Below are 12,769 nucleotides of genomic sequence, written 5' to 3' on the forward strand. Positions count from 1 at the left end.
ATACTCCTAAATGTAATTTTTTTCAAAACGTTACTGAAGTAAATGTAATTGATTAAATGTAACTAGATACTCCCCAACTCTGTTTAATTGGAATAATTTAGTTTAGTGGTCTTTAGCTGACCCAGATGAACAATTTCCACTGACAAAGTATTTTTTCTCTTAATAGAAACAATTGCTTACAAGTATTTTTTCTTTAGCCATATTTTTATGCCTAGCAAAACATACAGTGACTTTTTTTTACTCAAAAACAGCCATGGGCATTTATGAGCTTTGACTAAACACAGTGATGTTTTTAAAACAAGTTTTAGATTTTGTTGTTGGAAATAATCTGAAAATAATTTTTAGAGCAACAAAATAAAACCGAATGATATCTTACTAGAGTTAATAATGTCGAATATAAGTTAAGTAAAAACACAGCCTGAAACAAACTGGTGCTACCCAGCACCATTTGAGTAAGCAGTTCAACTTCTCCCAGGTTTCATTAAACATCTTCCAGCTCCATTTTGTCGCTTGTAATGCAGGATGAGTCAAGTGCAAATGTTCTGGGATGACTGAAAGAATCCTGTCTCTGCAGCTCAAGCGGAGAATAATTACACTCTAATTAACTCATTTTCTTTATTTAGCAAGGTACACTCTCTACTCCTCCATTTCTACAAGATAGCACAAGATAGTGTTCTCTTTACTTTCTCATAAAGAGAACATATACTCCAACAATCTGGAACAAACTCCCTGGAAAACTGACCCGAGTTCCTTTAAATCAAAAGTAAAAACCCAAGTGTTTACAGTTGCCTTTGACTTATAATAACTGGAACATTAATCAACATATCTGATGAGTGATTGCTTGATTATTTGATGCCACTTGGTGAAATGAAACATTTACCGCTTGTTTTATAACTGTTATGTTTTTATGATGCAAAGCACTTTGAACTGCCTTGTTGCTGACAAATAAACTTGAGCTCCATTTCTGCTCCTCCTTCACACAGGAAGTAGACAGCTGAGGCTCATCACTTCCTGCTCAGATCAACTCAAACTGGTTCTGGCTTTAAAGTTATTCATTTTTACTCAGGACGTTTTGAAGCACAAACACTCAGATTCCCATCACTGTAAAATAACTTATTTTATTTAGTTTAAAAGTGAGACAAACAAAGCAGTTTACAGGAATCAAACATGCACAGTTTTACTTCTCTGTTCAGGGACAAAAGGAAAATCCAAAGTGACGAAGAGGAGCAGAGCCAAGCGAGGGAGATTCCTCTGATAATCACTCATAATAATAATAGTAATAATAATAATAATGGCACATTAACAACACGTCGTTGTCGTTCATATTTCCGTTTAAACGTGGAAAATATTTTGAATCTTGGAGAAATAAGATGTAATTTTAGGGCAGAATCTGAACCTAAAAGCTGAAGGTCTGATTTTGACAGAAATAAACGTTTTAGGGTTTTATTTCATAAACTTTTAGTTACACAAAATAAATCAGACAATAAAACACCAATGCAAGAAAAATGCAAACATATGTAGCTGGAGATGGATTACTTTTTGTCTTTACATCTTTTATCAATCATTAAAATATCTGAAATCTGATCATTATTTCCATCTACGTTTGATTTTCTGTCACGTCTTTCAAAGTTACAAATCAGAACAGAGAAGCAACATGAGAGCAGAAATCAGTTTTTTACAGAGTGTATGAAATTTAATAAACAATAAATCCTGGTGTTAAGATTCCAGTTCACTTCCTGATTAAACATGGATTTATTTAGATGAGTGCAGCTCTAAGAAACGTTTTTATTGACTGTTTCTAGTTTTATTACAGGGCAAGTTTGGAGCTTTTTCTTTCTCGTTATGTGAAGAAACCCAGCTGCTTTACGCTTGCAGTTTTTCTGAGCATGCTCAGTAGCTCCTTCTATGCGTTTCTGAGGTTTTCCTGCCAAAAAGAAAACTCTGCCACCTCCGTCCAGCAGGTGGAGCCATCGCACCACTGAAGGTTAATAAAGACACAGCAGCTTCACTCCAAAACAAAAAGAAAGAAACCAGGAGCCGCCATGTTTAATGTCACACAGAGAGACGGGTTACAGAGATCAACGTGCGACAGAAGCACACTCGGATACTCGAACACAGACCAAGAACTTAAATATGATTTCCCATGATCCTCAGCAGCAGAGGCGGAGTTTATTTTCAAGCGGACGAACTGGATGGCAGACGGATAAATGTGTGTGTTGGTTTCATGTCTGCAGGCAGTGTGTGTGTGTGTGTGTGTGTGTGTGTGTGTGTGTGTGTGTGTTAGCCAGAGGAGCAGCATCCTCCGGCCGGCGTGGCCTGCGGCTCGTCATCGACTATCTGTACGCCCCGCCTGTTTGAAGCTGATTGGCTGGCTCCGTTGCCCTTCGCTCTCTCCTCCGCCTGAGCCGTCTCCATCATGCCTGATGGAAAAACAGAATTTTTTTTTAGAAAATTTACCTGCAAAGTTTTCAGCTGGAGCCGGACTACAAATCAATTTAATCAATAAATCAAAGATAAAATTTGGGGAAATTATATTTTATTTTTGAATTAAAAGGTTAATTCAAAAATTTATTTTAAATTAACTGATACATTTTTAATAAAAAAGATACATTTTTGATTTCTTCAAATTATAAATTATTTTTTTAATTAAAAATTTTAAGCTTTTAAAAATAAAAAAATGTAAAATTTTCAACATAAGAAACTTGCAAGGCTGAATTATTGTGAATTAAAAAACATCCCAATTATTTCTGTATATTTGTACTATATTCTTTATACTTATTTAAATATAATTATGTATTTATTTGCGCAGTCTATGACAGTGTCTGTTTTAAAACAATTTTTTTTTGGTTTCTTGCATAATTAATTGTGAAACAAACATAAATGGATGTATGTGTGTGTTGGTTTCATGTCTGCAGGCAGTGTGTGTGTGTGTAATATAGTAGTAAGATAATTATTTTGTAATCAATCTTGTCCTACTGATTTCTTATTTTCTTGTTTTTAAATGTTTGTTTGAACTAAATAAATAAAGGAAACGTCAGATTGTGGTTCAGACTCACGTTTACACAGATCCAGGAACAGCTCCTCTATGCCTTTATTTAGCTTGGCTGATGTGTGGTAGTGTTTGGCTCCCACCGACTCTGCATAGCTGCAACAGAAACAAGAGGTCAGAGGTCAGCGGTGAGTCTCGTTGGCGCCATCTGTCTGCCTGCGGCGGGAAAAGCGTCTGATTTCCTCCAGTTCTCACCTCTCAGCGTCTTCCACCGAGACGTTTCTGTCTTTGTCCAAATCTATTTTATTACCTGCAGAAACACAAACGATTTAAAACACTGCAGCAACAAGCAATAAAATAATTAATCGTATAATAAATTAAAGAGATTATTCATTTCCATTTGAATAATTTATTATTTTTCTCTGAGAAAAAAAACTGGATGACAAAATTCTTCAGTCTGATAATTTTGTTTAGAGAAACAATAAAATCCATTTTATTCATAGTTTCAGTAGTGTGTATTCTTTACTTCCATTTTATTTATTGTTTTTGTTTGTTGTGTGCTCTTTACTAAATTAAAGTTTATTTGTCTTGAAAAGAGGCAAACTTGCACTATTATGTCGTTATTAATATGTCAGTTGAAATGCAAACAATATTATCATTTATCACAGTGATTATTGGGACAATTTATTGTCCAGCAAGATTTGTCTTGCTAGACAGGCGCAGAAATAACATGTTTATGTTTTTGCAAAATGTCAGAGAAGTTCTGGATTTATAAAAATAGGAGTTTTAGATAAAAACCAGCAAACTTCTGGTTTAAACCACAAAAAAAACAAAAAAAACAACTTAAAAAAAAAATAATTCTCTTTTATCCAAAAATATTTACAAATCCTTTTTAGGTGCACATAAAACCTAAAAAGGGTTTAAATATGCTAGCATGATAAATTAAAGTTTCTAAACATGGAGCCTGAGATCCAATAGATGGTTAAAATGAAGCCAGATTTATGGGTTAGGATGGCCTACTTAAAGTCCAGACATAAATCCAACTGAGAATCTGTAGTAAGACTTGAAAACTTTCACTCTGACTGAGCTTCAGTGGTTTTATAAAGAAACATTTGTGTCTGTAAACTTTAAAGTTGGTGGAGAAAAACCTCAAAGGTCCAGAATCCAAAAAAACACGACACAATTTAAAGATGTGAAATAATAATTTAAAAAAATGTTGAAAACTGAATCCTGTTTCCAAATTGCAGATTTAATCGGGTCCGAACACATGACGGCCACAATTTAATCCAGTTAAAACGCTGGAAAACTTTTCCGTGCCCCGTGAAGCCGGAGCTGCGGTCGCCATGACAACGGCAGCAACGCAACAAAAAACCCAAAGTTTCTGTTTGGAGTGAAATCCCATGATGGAGCCAGAAAATGAAACCGACACTTTAATCCTCATTTTTAGATAACTTCTTTTTTCTTTTCTCACCTGAACAACAATTAGTGATGAAATAAACTCAATAAACACAAAACTACAGAAAATCACTGAGACTGATTTGTGTTCATGGACATTTTCTGTTGGTAAATACTGAGATTTTCAATAGATAAATTGTCTTTTATTTAATTTTTGCAGTAACTTTGTTAACTCACCTACTATACATAAACAAATCTCGTTTCCCAACATTTTTCTGAGCTCTTTCACCCAGTTCTTCACCTGCAACAACAACAACAAAAACAACCACTGATTAGTTCTGCTACACCCATTAAATAAGACATTTTGTTACAGATTTTACTTAAAAACAACTTTCTTTAGGGTTCAGGTGAATCTCTGGCTTGGTGTTGTTAACATGTTTAATTAAAGTTTTGTAAATCTGGCTTGTTTCAAGTTTAGACCTGAGATGATTCCCAAAGAGTCCAGCAGAGGGCGCCCTGACTCCACTGTTTAAATAAGTGAAGATAAATTCTCATGACATGTTATTGTTCAGTTTTTTAACAAATCAAGCTACAAAAACATCCATAAAGTGTCTGTAAATGTTTTGTAGGTCAGACTTTAGATGTTTAGAGAAATAAAAAACATCAAGTACCGAACTGAAACTAAATCAGATGTAAAAGAATAAATAAATAAATAATAAAAATAAAAATAATTCAGGAAGAGTTTCAGGAATTATGAAAAATTTCTGATCAGGGCCTGAAAAAATTGAGTCTGGAATCCAAGGAATCTGTTCAACATCAGGAATCAGTTCAAGGAATCAGTTTAAAGTCATGACCTGGTTCAAAATAAGGAATCAGTTTAACATAAGGAATCATTTAGTATCAAGAACTATTCCAACATAAGAAATCTGAACTGATTCCTTATTTTTAAGAGATTCAACATTCTGAACAGTCTACATGTTGAACCAGTTTCTAACATGAACCGATTTTTTATTTTGAACCAGTTCCTGACACTGAAGAGAATCAGGAAAAGAGATTCCCTAATTAGCAAAACTCTGGAGTCTTAAGAGTCATGATTCTGTTCAAAATAAGGAATCAGTTCAGTTTCTGGAAGCAGTTCTCAGTTCTGAGCAGAGGAACTGAACGCAGCGGTTTTACCTTCTGGAAGGAGTCTTCGTCTGTGATGTCATAGACTAGAATGGCTCCATTGGAGTCTCTGTAGTAGATTGGACCCAACGCGTGGAAACGCTCCTGACCCGCCGTGTCCTGCATACACACAAAAACACAGGTTTCAGTTTGGTACTTGAACGCATCACGAGCAGCATCAGAGAGCGTCTCACCCAAATGGCCAGGTTGACCCGCTTTCCTGTGATGTTGAGCTTCTTTGTGAGGAAGGACGCCTGCAGAGGAAGAGGAGGGGGAGTTAATAATCACTCCATTAAACATTAATGAAGAGGAGAGGCAACACTTCCTCCATTTCCGGTCGCTTAATTCGTCCAGTTCCAGTTAAAATGAGCTAAATGGATCTGTTGTTAGACATGAAATGCTTAAACTTCCACAAAATAAAACTGGAAAATGGAAGAGTTCACCAAATCTGCTTTAATTGATGTATTCAAACGTTTCTAAACACAGCAGCTGTTTTTAAATGAAGACTGATATAAATATTGTTTTCACTGCTGATAATAGACAAAATATTTTTTCCTTATATTAGCAGAAAAAAAGACACAAATTTACCAGAAAAAATGTCTAAAAATAATGAGAAAATGTTTTATTTAACAGAATACGATGCGACCAGTTCAGTTTGTGGTTCTTTCTTCAAAATAGACTCAAATGTTTTGTACGACTGATTAAAAACCCAAACGCTGAAAATAATTTAGTGCAAATGTGTCAAAAAATTAGTAAAACTTATACCAAAATATAACTCTGCAAGAGTCCTCATTTCAATATTTTGTTATTTTTTGAGTGGATTTCTAAAATTACAACATTATTCTGCTAATGGTGATCTATTCAGTCTAATTCTACACTATATTATTTATTCTACATTATATTTAGAATTTCAATTTCTGAACTATGTGAAAAAGGCTTGTCAAAGTTTATTTTTGACATCATTTTTATCAGTTTATTATTTATATTGCCTGTTTTACTCCTAATTGCACTGACTGAACACATTGACGTTTGTGAAGATATTGGTGTAATGAAATGTGCCGTTCTGTTGAACAGTTATTAAATAAATGGTTTTTCAGCAGATTTATGACTGTGCTTAAAAAAAGGAAACATTTCTGTTTCTGTATTGCAGATGTTAAACCTCAGATATCGGTACCGGAAGTGAAAAAGTGGATCGGTTCACCACTAACTTCACTCCAGCTCTTTAACAATTTTGAAGAAAAGTGAACAGGAAGAAAGTAGCAGGTTGACCAACGTGGTGTTGAAATGTTCAGTTTGAAGCCGCCTCACGTTGCTCAACTCGTCTCTGTCAGGGAACAGAAACTCAAAGCCCTCAGGTGGGGAACCGGTGGAGCTTTGAAAGCCTCCAGATTTAATCTGAGAGCTTCAGATCCAAACAGGTTTATCAGCGTCAGAGGAAGGTCGGTGGGATGATTCAACCTTCCTGTGACGCTGATACACAGTAATATTTTTACTTTGAGGTCATTTCTGAGTTTTAATAGAATAATAATGCAGGAACACATTCTGAAAGATCAATAGACTTTAAATCATAGCTAATATTTAACAACGGAACTGGAAGACATTTTAAATATCCAAAATAAATAAACAAAACAACAAATAAAATGAATTATGAGATCTCTGTAAACAGACTGAAGACTTTTCTCAACCAGATTTTGGTTAAAAGAGAAAAACGATAAATCACGCTAATTTAAATGATCATTGTTTTAATTTACCATGTGATTAACTGACTTATTGCTTATTGTGACAAGACAAAAGTTTTTTAATAAATCAGCTTCATTATGATGATTTTCAAATTTATTTTAAATACCAAAAAGATATTTAGATTCTTCCACAAACTTCCACCTTTTGCATCGTCGCCGTTCTGAATTTAAATCTTTGATTCCAGCGAAACTTGACCAGATTGTTCCTCCAACCTGGATGATCTCAGTGTGAAGCTTCTCTGCAGCAGCTGCTTTTATTGATCCTGACTGGTTTTTATTGCCCATATCAGCAGTTTTCTCTGGTTAAACTGAGCGGCTTCTAAACGGCGGCGAGGGGCCAGAAAAACATGGAGTCCCATGACTCAGCGTGGCGTTTCATCGATGCAGAGCTCGTGTTGCAAATGACCCGACGTTCAAACGAAGGAGGAAAAAAACAAAACAAAGCGTGTTGGAAGTTTCTCCAACTTTTCCCCTGATCCTGTGATCTGCAGCTCCCCGTCTGAGGATCAGAGCGGCTCAGTTAATCGTTTTCCTGCGTGCAGCAGGGATGCGGCTCATGTGAGGCGCTGCGGCCTGCGGCGGCGCCGTGTGACTGCGGCGGACCCCTCCTCCGCCCTGCTGACCTGATGGGAGGCGGACTGCATCTCCCAGAATGCATTTCAACGAGTTTTGTTCAACATTTCCACTGCTTTGGATCGTCTGGGCCATTTAAATACTTATTAAATATTTATTAATTCACTTTTATTTTCTTATTTATTTACTTACATTAAATTATTTATGTATATTTATTTATATAATAATTTAGTTCAACTTGTTTATTTAGTTATATTTAATTTTTCATTTATATTTATTCATAAAATTTTTTATTTACTTATTTATTCGTTACATTTTTAATTTATTAAAAAAATTTTATTGACTTTTTTATGTATTAGATGTTTTATGTACTTTATTTTTATTTACTTATTAATTTTTTTCATTTACTTATTACATTTTTATTTACTTATTTATTTAATCAATTATTCACTATTTAATTAATTGTTTATTGGCTTATTTATATACTTATTTTATTTCCCTTTGGGATCAATAAAATATCTTTGAAGTTGAGTTTTATTTTCTTCGTCTCACCCTGAACCGTTTGGTTACTTCCTGGACTTTAAGGTCCCACTTGCTGCAGGTTTGAACTGTGACTGTGTGGTTGAACGTCAGGATGTTTGTGTCCAATAAGAGAAAATTCAATAGAATGTATGGAGAAAAAAAGGAGAAATGTCAGCGAGGATGGAGGATGAGCAACGGTCACAACCTTTAAGGTCAATATTTACTACAGCTTAAAACTTAGCAGGAACTTCCAAAAGTATTCAGAATAATTATTATTCATAATTATTAAATTCAATCATTTTTTTATTTAATTTGTTAATTAAATTCAAAAACACTTAAATAATATGTGAATAAAATAAAGTACATAAATTACAAGAATAAAGTTAATATTGTGACTTTATGCTGTTTGGTAAGAAAGGTGTTTTTGGGTTATTGTTCACAATGATTCATGGAAGAAACAATCTGGGGTCAAAGTTCAGGATTTAGTTGAGCTTTTGAGATTCTAATAAGTAGTGTTGGGTGTCATTTATCGTATCATTTATCAAAATAGGAATTCCGATTTATCGTTAAGATAAATTCCAATTAATGATGTTTAAAAATATTTTCTGATTGAGTGAATTCATCCATTCATAGTCAAACGGCTACCTTAAAAAAGACGTCATAAACTACACTTTGATCGTTATCACTAAATATTGTGGTGAAACTTTACTAATTGGCGGTAAAACCAATACCGTGTTACCATGGTTACGCATCATAATTGTCTTAGAGCAAAAGTCGTGTTTCGTCGTCAAACCTTGACGTATTTTGATGTGAGCAGAGCGCCGCAACCCGTCTGTTTTAAAATTTAGCAATGCTGGCAACTGGATTTAAGTCTGAACTTTGACTAGGCCATTCTGAGGGAATGTTTTGATCTAAACTATACCATTTCATCTCTGCATGTATGTTTAAGGTGGCTGAACGTCCGACCAGCTTCAGAAAAATGCCCCGTCTGTTTGCAGACTGAACCTAAAGTGATTTATTTTCCTTCCTTAAGGTTCACGTTTCAGGATTGTTTCATCCAAGACGTTCAAACATGTCGAGAAGCTTTCATTTTTGTAACATTTTCTTTTTTGTTTTCCCCTAAAACCTCCAGAAAAGTTTAAATTTCAAACCCCTGAGCAGCAATTAAACTCTGAGGATGAAGAGTCAGAGTTTCAGCTCCGCTTTACATCCAGAGAATGTCCAGAAAAAAGATCAAATCTAGAGTTTAAAACAGAAACAATGTCAACTATTGTAATCAACCAATTATTTTATGAATGACTTCAATCATTTCAACAGCATAAAGCTTCCTGCCCAATGTGAAGACACAGTGGTGTCAGAATCATGCTGGGGGAATCATTGGGAAGATGGATGGAGATAAACTTGGAAATTTGTCATTTTTAAACCTCCTCCACTTTTTACCCCATTTTTAGGTTTCAAAACAAAACTATTGCAAAAATATGATGAATACATGTTCATATGAAACCAGAAAAAACACAGTCTTCAATCAAATGACCAGAAAAACCGATCAGAAATAATATTACTGGCACTTTTAGTCTCATTCTGTGAATATGAAATTACAAAAAACACATTAATTACATCTATATCGGCCTGGCACCAGGATAGATTTTTCTGGATGACAAACTGTCCCAGAAGTTATTGCAATAAATGATATTTTGAGACCATTTTAATTGTGTAATTATGCAAGAAAATATTCTCAAAAATCAATAAGCTTTCAAATTTGAATGAAACTGGAAGACATTTTAAATATCCAAAATAAACAAACAAAACAACAAGTGAAATGAATTATGAAGTCTCTGTAAACATTGTCTTTCAAAGAAATGTCTCTGAGCTATTTTAATTAGCTGTTAGCTAAAGTTGCTACTTCTGTCGTTAGCTTCTCTCTTTCCTCTAACAGAAAATACTGCCGCAGTGCTTCTGTTTATTTCTGTGTATTTATCTCACACTCGGTTTGATTCTGGGGGTTTCCTCCAGTTAAGGTGGAGTTTTTCTCTCCACTGTTGCCCCATGCTTTTCTTTCTAACCTACTTTGAATAATAAATTGAACTGGGTTTATGAATTGTTCTTTTATGATCACGCGCTGCGCCAGTGAAAATGTAAATGTTATACAAATCTTTCCAGTGGCTGGACATGTGAGGGCGCCATAAATATTGTTTTTATGGGAGAGAAGTGAGACCGGACTTTCCCCTCTCCGCCCGGACCTGCTGTGGAATTGGATCCAACACTCTGATCCGGATTGGAAGTGATACCGGATCCGTTCCGAACGTAAACAACCCTCACAAACACCTGACTGACCCTCCGCTTTCCAGCCAGAACCCGCACTAGGTGGCTGGGGCTCATCAGCAGCCCGGTTCGGTGGGGTTCGGTACCGCCGGACCGTCTTACCTGCAGGGTTGTGATGTGTTTGTCGTTGAATTTGTTCTCGCAGTATCTCAGCACCAGCGACGTCTTCCCCACGCAGCCTTCCCCCAGTAGGACTACTTTAAAGGAGTAGGTTCTGCCGCTGGTTCCGGCCGCCCCCGCTGTTGCCATGGTGTCACTTTATTCCCCCAAAAAATAAAAATCCTCGAGTTTTCCTCCAGAAAAACAGACGTTTGTTTCCGAGCTGCTAACAATGCTAACTCAGTCCGAACCGTCCACCGACTTCCGACTTTAAAAAAGAGGCTAAAATCATCAGAACAGCTCCCTGACAGCTCACACGACCCGAACTTTGAATGGTATCAGTCCGCAGCTGAAAGGAGAACGGGCCTAAAATCGGAACCGGATCGTTCTTCTTGATTCTCACGCCTTCGTTCCTCTAACTAATGGCGTCAGTCTGAGTTAGCAGCTAGCCGGCTAGCTTTGACCAAGATCGCCAATTTACAACATGACGAGTCACTGTGAAAAGATTTGAACGCTGGTCGATTCAATTAGTGGCGTTTCTATGACAAATTTACAAGTGGCGTGGTGTTTTTTTAAGGGGCCACAAAAACAAACAAACAAACAAACAATAAAGGGCAATATTTCATTTCACAATGTATTTAGTGAGCCAAAGAGCCACTTAAAGCTACAGAATTGAGGGTTACAGATGTTCTTCAATGCAACTAACACTAATTAATAGTGATAATTACAATAAAAACAATAATAATACATTTTATTTGTATAGCACTTTCTTAAAAACTAAAAGACACTTTATAGGAATCAAGCAAATTTACAAACAGAACACTTATGTACATCAAGCAAAATCATAAAAGGAAAATACATAAGTACATAGCACTGGGCATTAAAAATTCAGATTAATTTTTAACTCATTTTTAAAGTGAAATTATTAATGTAAAAATGAAGTTGGTCTGATGGCCAATTAGCTACGGTGATTTTATGTGATTTATGTTTGCACTTTTAAAAAAAAGTATGAATGTTTTTAGCATTTTGATCATGTTCAAAAAAGTAAATGAAAATTATAACAATAATTTTGCGGTAATTAATTATTATACAACTCAAGACTACATCATAAAGCTTCATAGAGTAAGTAAATGGTGATTTTAAAAGTGTGATTAAAAGAAAATCTCTGAATCCCGAGCTTAGAAGTGGCAACCGAGTAAGACATCTTCACTTTAACCTACTCTCTGCTGTATCACGTGATACGGGCCGTCAGAGCTGCTGGAGTTTCTCACGTTGACAACAGGCTGAAGGAGGAAAACATCGCTCAGGGTCCATTCGCCACTTCGTAACCATGAGTTTCCATTTCGTACCTATGCACGTAAACCAGGTGCTCCACTTTATTTATTTTTTTTGTATTTAGGTAAATAGTCACAGAAATGCTCAAATCTCAGATAGAATAGAATTGTATCTGTTTTATAAAGTGATTTAAATGGAAAAATATAGATTACTCTCTAAACTTTTTGGAAACATGACAAGGAGAAGGCGGTGAATAGGGAGATTATTGGAGGAAAATTAACCAAATGCATTTTTAACGTCAAAAATTAAGCAATAAGCTGCTATTTATTGTATAAACAAGTTTTCTGCGTGAAACTTACATCGAAAATGAGAATTACAGCCCTGCAAACTCGGGATAAACAAATACCTGGAAATGTGTTGCAATGTTGCAGCTCAACCACTAGAGGTCCGTGTTTCACCAAATAATCAATGAATCTGCAACTTAAACGGTAAAACTTCACAAATATTGATAAGATATAAATTACAGTAATTTTAATATTTTGATGATTGAGTAATTTTGATTTTAATAAAGCATTTTTGCTAACTAGAGTAATAAAAAATATTTTAATTTTTTCTAGAAGGTTGTAAAGCTTTCCCTTAATGCAGCCTTTAAATGTTGATAAAACTAAGTGGTTTAGTTTTACACAGTAGC

General features: G+C 35.2%; 1 protein-coding gene across 1 annotated transcript; it reads right to left on the reverse strand.

The window, feature by feature from the left end:
* Positions 1-1,098: 1,098 nt before the first annotated feature.
* rab21 (RAB21, member RAS oncogene family) lies at positions 1,099-11,284 on the reverse strand. Its single transcript, XM_044108501.1, has 7 exons — positions 10,807-11,284; positions 5,743-5,802; positions 5,561-5,668; positions 4,622-4,685; positions 3,245-3,299; positions 3,057-3,145; positions 1,099-2,420 (listed from the first exon to the last, which is right to left on the reverse strand). The coding sequence occupies exons 1-7, from the start codon at positions 10,951-10,953 to the stop codon at positions 2,281-2,283; spliced, it is 663 nt and encodes a 220-aa protein (XP_043964436.1). The 5' UTR covers positions 10,954-11,284; the 3' UTR covers positions 1,099-2,280.
* Between the last annotated feature and the right edge of the window lie 1,485 nt (positions 11,285-12,769).

This window comes from Gambusia affinis, linkage group LG23, assembly GCF_019740435.1.
Source record: "Gambusia affinis linkage group LG23, SWU_Gaff_1.0, whole genome shotgun sequence".
NCBI classification, from domain to species: Eukaryota; Metazoa; Chordata; class Actinopteri; order Cyprinodontiformes; family Poeciliidae; genus Gambusia; species Gambusia affinis.